The sequence below is a fragment of the Oncorhynchus kisutch genome, linkage group LG20 (assembly GCF_002021735.2).
Source record: "Oncorhynchus kisutch isolate 150728-3 linkage group LG20, Okis_V2, whole genome shotgun sequence".
NCBI lineage: Eukaryota > Metazoa > Chordata > Actinopteri > Salmoniformes > Salmonidae > Oncorhynchus > Oncorhynchus kisutch.
This window is the reverse complement of record NC_034193.2, coordinates 26,643,940-26,662,553: the sequence shown is the minus strand read 5'-3', so window position 1 is coordinate 26,662,553 and position 18,614 is coordinate 26,643,940. Positions and strand designations below refer to the sequence as shown.

Genomic DNA, 18,614 nt, shown 5'->3' with positions numbered 1-18,614 from the left:
AGTGTATGTGAATGTGTTGGGGGTTTTGTGTGAGAGTATCAGTGTGTATATACACTACAGTAAGCTCCAGTATTGGGACGGTGACTTTTGGAGCTCACTGTAGTGTGTATACTGTATATAGTCTTGTGAGTGTGCATAGAGTCAGTGCAAGATACGGTCAATGCAGATAGTCCGGGTAAACATGAATGAACTATTTAGCAGTCTTATGGCTATTTAGCAGTCTTATGGCTTGGGTGTAGAGTCTGTTGGTCTGAGAGCCGATGCTACCGTTTGCCGGACGGTAGTAGAGCGAACAGTCTATGGCTTGGGTGCCTGGAGTCTTTGGCAATTTTTCGGGCCTTCCTCTGACACCGCCTGATATAGACATCCTGGATGGCAGGGAACTCGGACCCAGAGATGTACTGGGCTATCCGCACCACCCTCTGTAGCACTTTGCGGTCGAGGGTGGTGCATTTGCCATACCAAGTGGTAATGCAGCCAGTGACCTGGGCTTTTCTTTGTTTTAAGAAGTTTAAGATGAGCTCTTTTTTTGTTTTTGTTTGTCATGACAATTTATTGGTATTTTCAGAAAATATTTTCAGCTGCTCTCGATGGTGCAGCTGTAGAAGTTTTTGATGATTCGAGGGCCCATGACTAATCTTTTTAGCCTCCTGGGGGGGAAGAGGCACTGTCGTACCCTTTTCATGACTGTGCGGGTCTGTGTGGGCCATGTTAAGTTCTTAGTTCTTATGTGGACATCGATGTGGATGTGGATGGGGGCATGCTCTCCCCTCTTTCTCCTGTAGTCCACGATCAGCTCCTTGGGAGGCACAAGTTGAACTTTTGAAACAGTTTCTGTTGCGTGCCCTAATAAACACGACCCAGGCATGTACATGCATGTTCTTGCATGGTATCGTAGGTTCTTTGTGGATTATAGGGACAGCACAGCTTCAAAGTGAACCTATGATGACGGTAGTTAACAACCGTATGGACAAGTTTGAAATTCCAAGCAGGACAACGCCTCAGTGCGCAATGTGTAAAAATAATTGCCATTATCCCTTTGGATAGGGATATTCACATTGGCGTTATGACAAGCCTTGCGGGGGTAGAAAGGCTATTGTTTTGAATTTAGTTAGGGTCCGTTACTTTGTGGCGCACTGATATGGCAGGCTTGAAGCCGGACGGAGTGTTGCTTGAACCGTTCAAAATAAGCATGTCTATTTTAAGATGGCCTTCTCTGCCACAGTGTCAGGAGTGATGATATATACCCAATCAGGGTTTGGATAAGAGCCATTTGATTGGATACAATTTGAGAGATTCTGATATGCAGTTACAAAAGTCAATGGCTGCAAACTCTGCTTTGAAGACAACACTTATCCGAATGCAGCTTAGGATGACTGGTGCTTTGCCTATATCATAGTTTCCTGTGCTAAGACTTTATCAAACCTTTCTTCGATTAAAGTCTTTGTTGGTCTGCTGTGGCATTAGCTCGGCAAGCTAACACAAATCTTCAGATTTCATGCAAAGCTACTCGAGTGTGGTTCACTGACTGAACGCCCTCCGTTGCACATGTTCTCTGTTGTGTTGACAGCAAGGTATGAAGAGAATGGAGGAATGGGGGGACGGAAGGGAGGGATGATGCTGGTTTCCCTGGAGAGGCAAAGGGGGTGTCAGGTGAGGATTCACAGTGGCTGTGGGGGGGGGGGGGGGGGGTAATGGGGGTCATGCCAAGGCACGCAATCCCTAATGCTCAGGGCAGCAGCTGGGCATCCAGATGGGGCAGACACCACAGAGAGCATTCTGGATTAAAGGGGGAGGCACATCCACCCCCCTAACCCCCACCCTATGCACTACTCACTCGCTGGGAGCAGGGGGCTTTGTTGACTGCACCTGATGCCCGTGCCCACCGCTGCCCCTCCCTTTTATCTTTGTCTCTTTCATGTTTTTCACTCTGCCGTTAGTATCGCTTTATATCGAGCTCCCACGCTCGCTAGCACTTTCTCTGGAAGTTTCTCGCGCTTTGTTTTCCTATTTTTTATTAGGTCTTTCTTTTCTCTCTTCATTCCATTGCTACACAGTAATCGCCATCCCGCTTCCATTGACACATTCCTGTGCAGCCCACCTGCTGGAGGAATAATGAGCCAGTGTTTGTTCTAACACACACACACACACACACACGTAGATATGTGCACGCACACACTCACACGAAAGGACACACACACATGTACACACACGCGCAAGTGTACGTACACTCAGTCGCACTTAAGCATAGACACAGACACACACTCCTTTCCCAGTCCCTCTGGGTGGAAACCCCAGCTCTTACCTCAGGCCTGGGATAGCCATTAAGCCATTTATTAGGTACAGAGCACCAGCTCTATGCCCAACCTTTCAACTTTGCCCCATACACACACGCGCACACACATCGCATCGACCCACCTCGTTCCCTTCCATCTCTCCCTGCCCCTGTCCTGTTCCCAGCTCAACAGAGGCTCATTGTCATGTCTGCATTTCAGAGCAAGACTCGGCCTGTCCCAGGGTGCCTCCCACCCCCTTTCTATACAGTAAAGCCCCATTCCATTTCTCCCTCTCGGCAAAAACAACACACAACAATAATCACTCCCATTTGGGGTCAACGCAATTGCTCCCTGTCACTCATTCTGGTTCCCCCTCCACCAACACTTCCACTCCACCGGACATACACAATCCTGACCAAAAGTATGTGGACACCTGCTCGTCGAACAACTCATTCCAAAATCATGGGCATTAATATGGAGTTGGTCCCCTTTGCTGTTATAACAGACTCTTCTGGGAAGGCTTTCCACTAAATATTGGAACATTGCTGCGGGAACTTGCTTCCATTCAGCCACAAGAGCATTAGTGAGGTCGGCCACTGATGTTCGGCCTGGCTCGCAGTCGGCGTTCCAATTCATCCAAAAGGTGTTCGAAGGAGTTGAGGTCAGGTCTATGTGTAGGCCAGTCAAGTTCTTCCACATCGATCTCAACAAAACATTTCTGTATGGACTTCGCTTTCTGCACAGGGGAATTGTCATGCTGAAACAGGAAAGGGCCTTATTATTATTGGACCATGCTGGTCATTTATGAACATTTGAACATCTTGGCCATGTTCTGTTATAATCTCCACCCGGCACAGCCAGAAGAGGACTGGCCACCCCACATAGCCTGGTTCCTCTCTAGGTTTCTTCCTAGGTTTTGGCCTTTCTAGGGAGTTTTTCCTAGCCACCGTGCTTCTACACCTGCATTGCTTGGTGTTTGGGGTTTTAGGCTGGGTTTCTGTACAGCACTTTGAGATATCAGCTGATGTACGAAGGGCTATATAAATACATTTGATTTGATTTGATCCGGTTCAAGTTTGGACTCTGGCTGGGCCACTGAAGGACATTCAGAGAATTGTCCCGAAGCCACTCCTGCGTTCTCTTGGCTGTGTGCTTGGGTTCGTTGTCCTGTTGGGAGGTGAACCTTCGTCCCAGTCTGAGGTCCTGAGTGGTCTGGAGCAGGTTTTCATCAACAATCTCTCTCTACTTTGCTCCATTCATCTTTCCCTCAATCCTGACAAGTCTCCAAGTCTCTGCTTCTGAAAAACATCCCCACAGCATGATGCTGCCACCACCATGCTTCACCGTAGGGAAGGTGCCAAGTTTCCTCTAGAGTCTCTTGGTTGTCCTTCTGGAAGATTCTCCCATCTCCACAGAGGAACTCTGGAGCTCTGTCAGAGTGACCATCGCATTCTTGGTCACCTCCCTGACCAAGGCCCTTCTCCCCCATTGCTCAGTTTGGCCGGACTGCCAGCTCTAGGAAGAGTCTCCGTGGTTCCAAACTTCTTCCATTTAAGAATGGTGGAGGCCAGTGTTCTTGGGGACCTTCAATGCCCCAGATCTGTGCCTCGACACAATCCTGTCTCAGAGCTCTGCGGACAATGGTTGTTTGCTATAAAACGTGTGTTTTTGCTTTGTCATTATGGGGTATTGTGTGTAGATTGATGAGGAAAATATTTTAGAATAAGGTTGTAATATAACAATATGTTGAAAATGTCAAGGAGTCTGAATACTATCCGAATGCACTGTATAGCGTACATACCAACAGTTTGATAGGGGGAGATGGTGGTGAGACGAAGCAGCATTAGATAGTGGGAGAAGGTGGTGAGCAGCTTGAAATGTGTTACCCTAGAACTGGGTGGTAATGGCAGTATGATCCATATGTTTCTGCTGAAGACAGCTTGTCTTGTTATAGTTGTCTTGTCAAACTATGCAAAGATGCTGATGTTGAGGGTAGAAACAGTCATGTATTTACCCACTGCAAATTGGTGAACTCAGTGTTACCCTGAGCTTGTCCAAATGACACAGAACCAAATGTACCTTAATCCCAAACAAATACCCCTCCCTTCCAGCCTGACCGGCTTCACGGAGAAAGCAAGGGCATTTCCCATGTGTCTGACCAGGACCTGGCTTATCTACTTTACCACAGGAACCTGTATTGGCAGGCATACCACTCTGTCACTCACTGTAACACAAAGGTAAACATTACAACTGGAGTGCAAATGGCCATTCAGGATCGTGTTTATTAGGGCACACTGTAGCAAAAAGGTTTAAAACATTATAGAACAGAAAACGAATATGAGTGCTTCTTATTTATTGGTATTATAATTTTTGGGGTATTTTACCCCCTTTTTTTATCTTGTCTCATCGCTGCAACCCCCCAAAGGGCTTGCGAGGCGAAAGTCGAGTCATGCGTCCTCCGAAACATGACCCGCCAAACCACGCTTCTTAACACCCGCCCGCTTAACCCGGATGCCAGCTGCACCAATGTGTCAGAGGAAACACTGTTCAACTGAAGACCTAGGTCAGCCTGCAGGTGCCCGGCCCCCAACAAGGAGTCGCTAGATAGCGATGAGCAAAGTAAAGCCCAAACCCGGACGACACTGGGCCAATTGTGCGCCACCCTACTGCGATGCAGTGGCTTAGACCGCTGCGCCACTCCATAAGCCCCATATGAGTGCTTCTTATTGGACAAGTTCATATAGTATTAGCCCGTTTCATTCATTTTCGTACCGTGTTGTGCCAAATAAACACGACCCAGATCATTATTAAACCAGATGTCGGGTTAAGGTTCTGTTGCTATGGGAAACAGTAGTGAATCTTCTGAAAAGGGTGCATAGAGGCTTCTAACATAGGTCATTGCAATTAATCAATCAACCAATCAATCAATAGAACTAGGCCCAGCCCACAGTCACATATCATGAGACACGATCCAAGTCTGTTTGGTTTGTCCATTAGCCGTACATTGTAGAATAATAGTGGAGACATCAAAACTACGAAATAACACATGGAATCACGTAGTAACCAAAAAAGTGTTAAACAAATCAAAATACATTTTATATGTTAGATTCTTCAAAGTAGACACACTAATGGCAGCTTTGCACACTCTTTGCATTCTCTCAACCAGCTTCACGTGGAATGCTTTTCCAACAGTCTTGATGGAGTTTCCACATATGCTGAGTACTTGTTAGCTGCTTTTCCTTCACTCTGCCGTCCAACTCATCTCAAACCATTTCAAATCGGGTTGAGGTCAGGTGATTGTGGAGGCCAGGTCATCTGATGCAGCACTCCATCACTCTCCTTCTTGGTCAAATAGCCCTTACACAGCCTGGAGGTGTGTTGGGTCATTGTCCTGTTGAATAACAAATGATAGTCCCACTAAGCGCAAACCAGATGGGATGGTGTATCGCATCAGAATGCTGTGGTAGCCATGCTGGATAAGTGTGCCATGAATTCTTAGTAAATCACCGACAGTGTCACCAGCAAAGCACACCCAAACACCATCACACTTCCTCCTCCATGCTGCATGTGGGAACCACACAAGCGGAGATCATCCGTTTACCTACTCTGCATCTCACAATGACACAGTATTTGGAACCAAAAATCTCCAATTTGGACTCATCAGACCAAACGACAGATTTCCACTGGTCTAATGCCCATTGCTTGTGTTTCTTGGCCCAACAAGTCTCTTCTTCTTATTGGTGTCCTTTTAGTAGTGGTTTCTTTGCAGCAATTTGACCATCAAGGCCTGATTCACGAAGTCTCCTCTGAACAGTTGATGTTACTTGAACTCTGTGAAAAACATTTATTTGGGCTGCAATTTCTGAGGCTGGTAACTCTAACGAACTTATTCTCTGCAGCAGAGGTAACTCTGGGTCTTCCTTTCCTGTGGCGGTCCTCATGAGAGCCAGTTTCATCATTGCGCTTGATGGTTTCAAAGACTGCACTTGAAGAAACTTTTCCTGGATTGACTGACCTTCATGTCTTAAAGTAATGATGGACTGTCGTTTCTCTTTGCTTATTGAAGCTGTTCTTGACAAAATATGGACTTGGTCTCTTACCAAATAGGGCTATCTTCTGTATACCAACCCTACCTTGTCACAAGACAACTGATTGGCTCAACGCATTAAGGAAAGAAATTACACAAAATAACTTTTAACAAGGCACACCTGTTAATTGAAATGCATTCCAGGTGACTACCTCATGAAGCTGGTTGAGAGAATGCCAAGAGTGTGCAATGCTGTCATCAAGGCAAAGGGTGGCTACTTTGAAGAATCTCAAATATAAAATACAGTTGAAGTCAGAAGTTTACATACACCTTAGCCAAATACATTTAAACTCAGTTTTTCACAATTCCTGACATTTAATCCGAGTAAAAATGTCCTCTCTTAGGTCAGTTAGGATCACCACTTTATTTTAAGAATGTGAAATGTCAGAATAATTGAGAGAATTATTTATTTCAGCTTTAATATATTTCATCGCATTCCCAGTGGGTCAGAAGTTTACATACACTCAATTAGTATTTGGTAGCATTTCCTTTAAATTGTTGAACTTGGGTCAAACGTTTCAGGTAGCCTTCCACAAACTTCCCACAATAAGTTGGGTGAATTTTGTCCCATTCCTCCTGACAGAGCTGGTGTAATGGAGTCAGGTTTGTAGCCCTCCTTGCTCGCACATGCTTTTTCAGTTCTGCCCGCAATTCTTCTATGAGAGTGAGGTCTGGGCTTTGTGATGGCCTCTCTAATACCTTGACTTTGTTGTACCTGCTTCCTACCAGCATCTTCACAAGGTTGTGAAGAGGGTCCTTTGCCGTTGTTCTGGGATTGATTTGCACTTTTCACACCAAAGTACGTTAATCTCTAGGAGACAGAACACGCCTCCTTCCTGAGAGGTATAACGGCTGCATGGTCCCATGGTGTTTATATTTGCACACTATTGTTTGTACAGTTGAAGGTGGTACCTTCAGGCGTTTGGAAACTGCTCCCAAGGATGAACCAGACATGTGGAGGTCTACAAAAAAAATTCCTGGGGTCTTGGCTGATTTCTTTTGATTTTCTCATAATGTCAAGCAAAAAGGCAGAGTTTGAAGGTAGGCCTTGAAATACACCCACAGGTACACCTCCAATTGACTCAAATTATGTAAATTAGCCTATCAGAAGCTTCTAAAGTGATGACATCATTTTCTGGAATTTTCCAAGCTGTTTAAAGGCACAGTTAACTTAGTGTACGTAAACTTCTGACCCACATGGAATTGTGATACAGTGAATTATAAATTAAATAATCTGTCTGTAACAATTGTTTGAAAAATGACTTGCACAAAGTAGATGTCCTAACCGACTTGCCAAAACTATAATTTGTTAACAAGAAATTTGTGGAGTGGTTGAAAAACTAGTTTTAATGACTCCAACCTAAGTGTATGTAAACTTTCGACTCCAACTTTATATTTTGATTTGTTTAACACTTTTTTTGTTACTAAATTATTTCATATGTGGTATTTCATCATTTTGATGTCTTCACTATTATTCTACAATGTGGAAAATAGTAAAAATAAAGAAAAACCCTTGAATGAGTAGGTGTGTCCAAACTTTTGACTGGTAATGTAGATAGCATATCCATATGATGCAACACATTTTTCATTTGTTAGGTGCATTTCTACTTAAGTTTGAGCCTAAACAATTGGACTAAGTATCTGCCTGAAAGGTTGTATAGCCCAAAGTAGAGTCTATATGCCTTGGAGAAATGCTACTGTTTACCCATGTGACTACACCAGGCCAAAGCAACCACGGCGGCACAAACTAATTGCCCTTTTACTTTAGAGCTTTCAGCAAATGCTTGAAGGCTTGATACTGGACATATAAGGCAAGAGGAATCTGCTTGACTGAGCACACATAATCCGATGGGGGAATTTGGAAGAAAGTTAGATAACGGAAGACATTTGGAAGTTTGAGAAGTTGAATCAATGAACTTCCGGAAACAAAATTGTCACATGTTGGTGCTTGAAATTTGGAACGGTAAACACAACACATGTAGCCTAAACTGAAGGTCAAACAAGCTATAAGTCAATGTGAACTACAAGTAAAACTATAAATAGTTTAATTTGACTTAATTTACTGTTATCTGAATAACCTCCTTTGCAGTGCAACTGGTTAAACGTGGCCATCAGTTTGCCCGACAACATGTATGGCAACTTGAAGACAATGAGACGTTTGCCAGTCTATATGTCTCTCCAGCAGTTAAAGCATGGGATAACCCAGATTCCTGAAACAATGTAGCCCAAATGAACAACATATTTTCCCAACCCTCTACATTGTAACAGTGAGGAAAGTGTAACGGCTACAATGTGCCTTCTGTCTACGGGGCTGCACCTGTGGGCTGACATATGGAAATTGATGCATTCTAACCCAATTTCATATTGTCTCACTCCCACATCCACCCACCCCTACTTATATTCTGATGGGGGTGCATATAAGGCTCAAACATGTCCAGTAGTGCATTCATGGACCATGGTGGAAAATCAGGTTGAGGTTTCCTTACAGTAGTTTATAACAGAATAATAAAGCATGTATTGTAGTGAAAAGCTCTTGGGGACGCCATTACAGTAATGAAAAAGCTTTTAGGTAGTAGCATGAAATCAAGTTGACAACACCACTTGAATTATTTACAAACGCATTCGCCGTTTTGTCATATAACTTAAGAGTGCATGCCTAAAATAATGTGGCCCCTATTTTTTTATTCGAACAAGCGGACGTTGCACATCTTTTATTTACTAATATATGTGAACATTGTGTTAATATCAAATAGTCGCACAACATCATATGTGATAATAGTTTGACAAGTCCAGTGTATAGACTATTGTGTGGTGCAGAAGATTGCAAAACAACATTACTGACAGTACAAGCTAAAGGCAGGCAGCCTTTGCATTACGTTTTTAGACTGATAGAAAGTGTAGCCTATACAACAAACGTTGTAGTGCACTGAGTGTAGCCTACATTACATTAGTACACAATGAGTACACCCCCCCGCGGAGAAGCTTACAATAAGAGCACAAACGTTTGCTCCCTGGAAAAATATTTAGCCTACCAGATATTTAGGTCCCGTGTGGCTCAGTTGGTAGAGCATGGCGGTTCCCACAGGAGACCAGTCCGAAAAAGTAGGAAAAATGTATGCTACTGTAAATCGCTCTGGATAAAGAGCGGCTGCTAAATGACAACCAACAACAAAATGTACCAAGAGAAAGACAAACTACTTTTTTTCAATCAAATAATAGTTACAGTAAGTCAATCGCAATTGAAAGAAGTAACTTCTCAACGGCAAGTGCACTTACTTCGTTTCCAGAGCGAGGTGGAATTCCAACCAGGCAAAAGGTAACTCCATTCATTGGGCAGCTCGGAGCGTTTCTGCCTCAAAAGTTGTCACGGTGTTGTTGTAAACAAAAACAAAAAAACAAATACTTGTAAACTATTTTACTGTCGACATTATGCCGACTCTATCACACAGGTAGGCTCTGCTCTCCTTCCCCGTAGTGTGGATAGGTAGAAATGTCCCCTCCCTGGGGTTTTGATTCTTTCGACGTCAATCTCCCATTTCGGTGTTACCGCGTTCCCACATACGCGCGAGCGACGCGCAAACTCGAACGCAACCAAGTGGTTATGGGCGTGGCCGAAACAGCAGCCAATGCGTTTTTTTGTAACGAATGGGCTGTACGGCTAAAATGAACGCGTTGGCGCGCTGGAGGTAGCGATCTCTACAATCAAGGGAGTGGCAATTAGTTGTCATGGTGCGGCAGCTGCAGTGATCTCTCCTTCTCCGAATATTGGATTAGAAAAAGTGGATTTTCGATTCGTGTGGCTATTAGCGATGATTGTATGAGATTATTCCTCGGGTTCCTGAGTGGCGCAGCGGTATAAGGCACTGCATCTCTAGTACTAGACGCGTCATTACAGACACCGCGATTTGATTCCAGGCTGTGTCACAACTGTCCGTAATTGGGAGTCCCATAGGGCGGCGCACAATTGGCCCAACGTCGTCCGGGTTTGACCGGTGTAGGCCATCATTGTAAATAAGAATTTGTTCTTAACAAATGCAATTTTTATGCAATTAGAGAAAAAGTACAAAGAGCAAATAGTTACATTTGTAACAGTGCTCATGTTCTAATCTCTCCCCATACCATGCACATATAACAGAAACCCTAACAAAAATAGTTCAAGATATGGCAATAACTATAAGAGTAATTTATGGTGGAAAATAACGATAGTTAGTGCGCTTGTCAGTGGCAGGAATTTTAGTTGTGGTGCTGGTGTGTGTGTGTTTTTTGCACGAGTCAGAAAAATCTTGTTATTGTCATAGAAATGTCTGTGCCACTGTTTGGTATCTACAATGTGTTGCATTGTCTGTGTTAACGTTTTATGTTCTGCCTGTCTAAACTGCGATTTGCATCTTGTTTGTCTGCCATATAGACCTATTTAATCCAGGCTGAATCACATCCGGCCGTGATTGGGAGTCCCATAGTGCGGCGCACAATTGGCACAGCGTCGTCCGGGGTAGGCCGTCTTTGTAAATAAGAATTTGTTCTTAATTGACTTGCCTAGTTAAATAAAAGGTTAAATAAAACAATTCGATACTGTGACTTGTGTTTGCACATACTGTATGTTTTCTATAGCTCTCTCTGTGTGTCTATAGAGCGCTGTGCTAGGCATCTGTGGGAGAATCATCACGCCCGGAGCAAGAGTGTGTGTGCTGCACGTGGTCGCTGGAGCGAGACACACTCCAATGCTGATGTTAGCCGACATTCCCCTCAGGCCAGAGAATGGAGCATGCGTGGAGACAGTTTGTCGTCATCGCCCCCCCCCCCCCCCCCCCCCCCCTCCACACACGCACACACACACTGTGAGTCATTATGTAATAGCGTTGCATGAAAACATAAAGGAGACAGAGGAAAGAAGAGGAGAATAATAGAGTATGTAATCTACATGTTCACTCTGATGCACACGCACACACATATATGTCCCTAGAGTGACCACTAAAGCCTAGTATCCACTTGTTTTTGACCTAAGCCAAGCTATATTGAAATTGCTCATGAGCATCCTGATGAAAATGCAGTCCAGTCCTTTTAGGGATTTTAGGATCTGCTTCTCATCTTCTCATCCTATGAATACTATAACCCAGATTTAACATCAGACTGCCCTTCTATCAACTGGTTATGTCTTGTCCCAAATGAAATACTATCCACTATATGGGCCGGGGTCAAAATAAGTGCACTATGTAGGGCAGGGGTGCTCAACTCTTACCCTACGAGGTCCAGAGCCTGCTAGTTTTTTCTTCTACATGATAATTAATTGCACCCACCTGGTGTCGTAGGTCAAAATTAGTCCCCGGTTAGAGGGCAACAATGATAAAACACAGTGGAACTGGCTTCGAGGTCCAGAGTTGAGTTTGAAGGATATATGGAATAGCGTGCCATTTGGGACACAACGTACATCACAATGTGAATTGGAACAGTCATATTTCATGTTTAGTAGACGGTAGAATCGCTTAACGCGGTTACGTAACTGTTGCCCTACCTTCCTGGGCTACGTGTAGTATGTCATGGATGGAGAGGAGATGGGGGTTATTGTGCTCCTGCCTGTCTGGAAGCTCTTATCATAGGAAGCCAGGTTGTCTGCCCCACGTAGAACACTGAGAAAGGCTTTAATTAATAATAATTGATTATAGCTCTTTTCTACCGAGGAACTCAAAGCACTTTACATAATAAGGGGGAAACTCACCTCCTCCACCACCAATGTGCAGCTTCCACCTGGGTGATGCACAGCAACCATTTTTGTGCCAGAACATTCACCACACATCAGCTGATATATGCCAATTAGGAATAAGAGGGATGATGGAATGTGGAATTTAGGCATGACACCAGGGTTAACACCTCTACTCTTACAATAAGTGCCATGGGATTTTAATTGACAACAGAGAGTCAGGACACCCATTTAAAGTCCCATCTGAAAGACGGTGGTATGCTGCTGGCTTACCTCTGAAGCTAAGCAGGTTCGGCTGCTTTAGTGCTGAGGATTTAGAACATAGGCTACCACAGTGCACAACCTTTCCCTGAAGAATTCAAAAGTTAGTGTAGGTTATAGGAAAAGAGGGCATTCCTTGGCCCCCATTGTCCCCCAGAGACCCGTGAATGATATGTCATCCTCCCATGAAAATATACAGGTTTGGTTTGGACCGACAGATCACTTTCACTCACAGATAAGTCCACAGGGCCAGTGCATGTGTAAGAGCCAGTGTAGCAGACGTGTATCCAGTCCAGATAAAATAGACACAGACAGCGCAATCAACATGCCTGTATCATTTCCCCCTCTGATTCCTTTCTTGTCTCAAATCTATCCTCTTAATATTCCGCCGATATTGTTTCAAGATGCACTCCCTCATCGAGATATGCTCCCCATGTACAAAAATAGTGGTTTTATGCTAGATTTGCAAGATGGGTTCAGAATTTGTATATGTAGTGCTATGTTAAACCAAGAGAGGGCAGGAGTATACAGACACACAACCACACACCACCAATTTCTCAATGACCAGTGGGAAAATAACTATCTCTACCTACCACAATGAGCACACACATAGGTCAAGTATGATCTATCCAAGCAAAAATAATGAGCACCTATTAGCTAAACAAACAACAAGCAATGTCTCTTAAAATGCTATAACTAGCATCTGCATTTTTATAATATAAAAGATAATGATTTTTTTCTGTTACTTCATCTGAAAATGTCATACGATTAACCAGGTTCCCATTCAACCATTTGATGCAGATTAATTAACTGACACAAGAGAGAAGTCACGACCGGGCTGATGGAAACAGGAAATGCAGGTACGATTTTATAAATGTCGAGAGACAGTTTGTTTCCTGGTTGCTATGATGGGATATTTTTGTGTTGGTAAAATTAATTATATGAGAAATGGCAGTGCACAAATCTTTATATAATAACCATCATATCGAAGTCCATTTGGGCGTCACACCATGTTGCATGGTCCTCTCACTACGATTTGGGAAAGTCTGCAGTTAATTAGGCTACACATTGAAAAAGCAGGGGCTCAACTTTGGTTTAAGAAATGAGGGGGACATTATTATAATTAATTTTTTTGTCAGATAAACACTCCAAACAGCCTACCCACCCGCTCGGAGGCATCCGCATGCTCCTAAAGCACACCGTTGCATCGTTCATATCACAATCCAATGATAAAACTGTGTGTGGGGGGAGGGGGTGGAAGTTGCACCCCTGGAAATCAGCAATGATGAACTTCACAGGGTTGTGAAAGTGCACGGTTATGACTTTAATGCTCCTTTCCAATAAATATTGAGGGTTTTATTCCGGTGAAATGATGATCAATGCTTGGCTGCCGTTTGACAAATAAAATAATCTCGCTCTTATCCATAATAATCTCATCATGTAGGTAGCCTAACCGTACCGTATTTGCGAGCTGTTGGCTAGAGTGCACATACTAAGACCAGAGTGGGCACATTTGCTATGTAGCGCAACACTTTTTGTGACAAAACCATCAGTAGAGTTGAAATGGGATGTAAAATCCATTTCAATTGTATTTTTTATTTGGTACATGGGAATTTAACCTCAAAAGTCATTTTTATGTGCACTAAGTCATCACACACTGCCTTTTATCCTCAATAAATCAGTAAAACAGAAACATCTCTGGTGGGAAAATGCGCATTTTGGTTCATGCCGATTTTAGAATATTCGCATTAAAAACCTTCGCCATTTGAATGGGAACCTGTGACTATTTTGGGGTTTTCTTTTTGTTTTCTTTTTATATCACATTTGTGTTATATTTATTATGCATCGCTCTGTTGCCAATTGTTGTGTGCTGCTTCAGAAACCTTTGTTTCGATTAAGTAAATAATCTAGATGAATTACTGGGTGGCTTCCATCAGTGGCCTATAGATTAGGGTCACTGACTATAAACCCTCAAACAAAGGGGTACATCAGGGGTGGAAGTAACGAATTACAAATACTCTCGTTACTTGAATTTAGTCGTTTTTCTGATTACTTGTTGGGTGAATTCAGAATAAGTGGGACGCTTTTTGCATTTTGCATTTCCCCCTTCTGTAACCTCTTCTGACATCTATCCAACATATTAGCCCAGCACATAATACATTTCTGAAATCCTCAAGATGTTTTTACAATCCATAATAGAAGTGATAAAAAAAAATACTAGATACCTTAATAGAAAATGACTCAAGTAAAAGTGAAAGTCACCTAGTAAAATACTACTTGAGTAAAAATCTAAAAGTATTAGGTTTTAAATATACTTAAAGATGCACTATGTAGAAATTGCTCCGCCATTTCCTGGTTGCTAAAATTCTAAAAGTTTGCCTAATTTCAGTTTATGTGACAAAACAAGCAAGTATAGTGTAGAGAATCATTGTACCATCTAAACAGCTGTGAGATACAGTATATTTTCCGAAAACCCCAAATACTGTATTTTCAGCTGTTGGAAGCTGCAGTACAAAACCGAAAGTAAAAGAGGCAAAAACGAAACTTAAGGACGGGAAGCATAGAAAAAGCTACATAGAATATCTACCACTTCTTAGACTTGCTTTCAATGAGAATGACAGCTCTATAACACATATTTCTATGTGAATTTGGTCGGGGTCTCCCAAAAAGTGACATATGGCAGACGGTTAAAGACGGTTATTTCCATTGTTAGAGCGGCCACTAGGTTGGGCCACTAGGTTGGGCCACTAGGTTGGGCCACTAGGTTGGGCCACTAGGTTGGGCCACTAGAGTATCTGCTCAATATAATGGATAATCTGTGATATTACTCAAATGTAAACTTGCTTACTTACTACATCTCGACCGCTACATCCGGAGGTAGCGCCGGACAGTTGCCCCCCTTTGAAGCATGGTAGTATGAACAGAATTGTCTCATTGCGCCAACACTCCTGTATAAATGGTATAGGCAGAGCAATGTTATTTTTTTTTAATGTATAGACATTTTTCCTAATATTTGAGGCATGTTTTATTGAGTTTTTACCCAAAATTTCAGTAACATTCAGTTACATTTTGAAATGGTCGTAGTAGCTGTCGGCTGCACTGAGCCACATAAAACTATGGAAGCTCATCCCCCAGCACCAAAAACATGTCAAAAGTAGATCATACAATCATTTTTTTATTTGTACCATTGTGTTGTCATTTCAGAGGTGGCACCACAGGTCCCAGAGTGGTGGTGGGGAAATAGTTTTCCTGGGGCCCCTGTTACGGTGTAAACATTTTTTTTTTATATAGACTATGATGGAACAAGATTTTTTTTCTAATCAGGTTTTATGTTTTATTTTTCAAAATGGGGTTGCATCATGTAAGGCCTTTGCATCTGCAATGAAAAAGATACTCATACAGTATGTCATCACTATTGTGGTGATTGAATAATTCTAGTCAATAATATTGTAATTAATAGGTCTAGGTAGCACCTAGCCACACCTGAAGTATGGCTAGGCTGAGAACAACACATTCTGAGAACCTTGTGTTTCTTAAGACAACCACGCTCTCACTTAGCTCTATGTTTATTTGGCATACAACCTTCCCAAAACATTCTGGGAATGGTGCAGGATAGTTGCTTGGCTTTGGAACATTCTCAGCTCATTTAAGGAATAAAATAACGTTGTTTTCTTGGCATTTCATTACTTTAACAAACCGTTTCCTAAAAGTTGAATAAATGGTTCCATTTATGTACGCTCTCCAACTGGTTTGATATTGGGAATGTTCTCAAAAAGTTCAGAGAACATTGAGAAACAACTTTCTCCAGTGGGAATTTCAATACTTTAACGTAACGTTTCCAACAGGTTTCAAAGACAGAGGACTGATGAAAATGATTTCTCCTCATCACTGATGCCCAGAAGGTCACAAGGCACAGGGTGGCTGGATGGGTACCTTGCCTGTGTGTCAGACAAGATGGACTTGCTTCATTCCTTTCCATACATAAATAAGTGGTCCCTCAAACTGAACACAGGCCTGCCTGCCGCCCGTGAATGTCTTTTTTTTTAGCTTTGTTGGACTGTTCTTCACTGCAAGGCGAGCCAGTATAGGCTTGATTCACCTTGGAAATCAGCGCCGGCTGAAACTGAACAGCAAGTTCAGAGAGAAGTGTAAGCATTAGAACAAAATTCATTTGTTTTTGCGCGAGGAACACTACATAACCTAATGTACTCTAATGCAACTTATGTAGCCCTTTCTCTATTTCAGGGGGGTTTGCTCAATACATTTTTATTTCCAGGATGTTCTGTTGTTGCCTCCAGAGCTCATTTGACATCAAATCCTTTAGGTATGTTCACTTTGTAATTCATCAGTACATTTTAAGAGATTTTAATGTTGGATTTATTTTTCAAATATTAGTAATATTGACAAATCCTTCCTGTTTTGTATACAGACGTGCCTTGTACTCAAACAATAAATTAAATGAGTTCATACTGTACATGAATTTCCTCTGCTCCTTTTTACATTTACTGCATGGGAAAGATCTGGTGTAACAACATTCCGGTAATCTTAGAGAAATTAGCTATAAGGTCAATGTTTTTGTTTTTTTAAGTAATGAAATTACTTTTACTCTGAGTACTTTTCAAATGAGCTACTTTTTACTTTTACTTGAGTCGTTTTTGAGACCAGTAGTTTTACTGCTACTTGAGTAGAATTTCATTTAAAGTAACAGTCCCTCTTACTCGAGTAGGATATTTCAGTACTTTTTCCACCCCTGCAAAGCATTCATTTTGACATATCACACCTCCCTCCAAATATGTGTATCCAGGAAACACTGGCATAGAGGTATTATCATTATCCGTAACACCCATCTGCCCTACAAAAAAAAGTAAGCCTACAGATTTAGTCTATATTCCACTGTGCTAGAAAGTGATGAGGTAAAAAATGAAGGGGATAGAAGCCAAAGCCAGGGAGGGGGGGGGGGGACTCCCCTGGGACAGGGTGGGTGTGTGTGTGTGTCTGCGGGCCATAGACACTAATCTGGCCTTGTCCTGATGGGTTTCACCCCCGCCTCATGTGGTACCAACGCCACCCTCCCCCACACATCCCTCCAATCATCATGTACCCTGTGATCTTTTGAACACCCCCTTCCCCGATCGGATCAGATTACCCAACCCTACATCCGATTTTTACCCATAAGGAGGTGTACAAAATATCTGACCCTGGATCTGTGGTTAGGGGAGACTTCAACAAGCCTGTCCTTCCCTCAACCCCCAAAATACGTTTCTTTCCTCCACAAGCAACCATCACACCACCACAATCGTCACAATGCAATGAGATGATATTATATGTAACATTACACATTCAATCACAAACAGCATGACCAAAAATGACAGACTACAGCCATATATAGTATTTACATGGCTCTGGGACAGATGAAAGAGAAAGAGCAATAAAAAAGAAAGAATGAAAGAAAGAAAGAAAGAAAGAAGGACAAAAAAGACAGCTGAAAACATTAAGTTCCAGATAGGCGTTAGGGCACAAACATCTGCCCTGGGAGGACAGACAGGGGGGTGTCCATCTGTCTATTTACAGGCTCGAGAGATTTCCCTAAATATCTAATCCACCTAATCCTTTCATCATGGGTATGGAGAGAGCATGTAGGGACAAGGTCTGTCCACATGGGGGAGCCAAACGAACCCTAGCTGGCTGCCAGTGAGTGGATGAGTTTGGTAAAGTGATGAGTATTTCCAATGTGATTTGTTTGCTACTAAACTCAGAAAGAAAAGAAACGTCCTCTCACTGTCAACTTAACATGTGTAAATATTTGTATGAACATAAGATTCAATAACTGAGACATGAACTGAACAAGTTCCACAGACATGTGACTAACAGAAATGTAATAATGTGTCCCTGAAAAAAGGGCGGGGGTCAAAAGCAACAGTCAGTATCTGGTGTGGCCACCAGCTGCATTAAGTACTGCAATGCATCTCCTCTTCATGCACTGCACCAGATTTGCTTGTTCTTGCTGTGAGATGTTACCCCAGTCTTCCACCAAGGCACCTGCATGTTCCCAGACATTTCTGGGGGGAATGGCCCTAGCCCTCACCCTCTGATCCAACAGGTCCCAGACGTGCTCAATGGGATTGAGATCCGGGCTCTTCGCTGGCCATGGCAGAACACTGACATTCCTGTCTTGCAGGAAATCAAGCACAGAACGAGCAGTATGGCTGGTGGCATTGTCATGCTGGAGGGACATGTCAGGGTGAGCCTGCAGGAAGGGTACCACACGAGGGAGGAGTATGTCTTCCCTGTA

At 42.9% G+C, this 18,614-nt stretch overlaps 1 protein-coding gene across 6 annotated transcripts in view; it reads right to left on the bottom strand.

Moving 5' to 3' along the window:
- The window catches only part of arhgap23b (Rho GTPase activating protein 23b), a 68,872-nt gene that overhangs the window by 38,085 nt on the left and 12,173 nt on the right, over positions 1-18,614 (bottom strand). For 3 of the 6 annotated variants that reach the window (XM_020453831.2, XM_020453834.2, XM_020453832.2), the window contains exon 1: positions 9,640-10,285. The exons of 2 other annotated variants lie outside the window; for them this stretch is intronic. In XM_020453831.2, coding sequence (XP_020309420.1) covers positions 9,640-9,693 — 54 coding nt within the window. In that variant the 5' untranslated portion in view covers positions 9,694-10,285. Of the gene's footprint in view, positions 1-9,639; positions 10,294-18,614 lie in introns of those variants that run through there. One more of the 6 variants, XM_020453835.2, reaches the window with a different exon arrangement.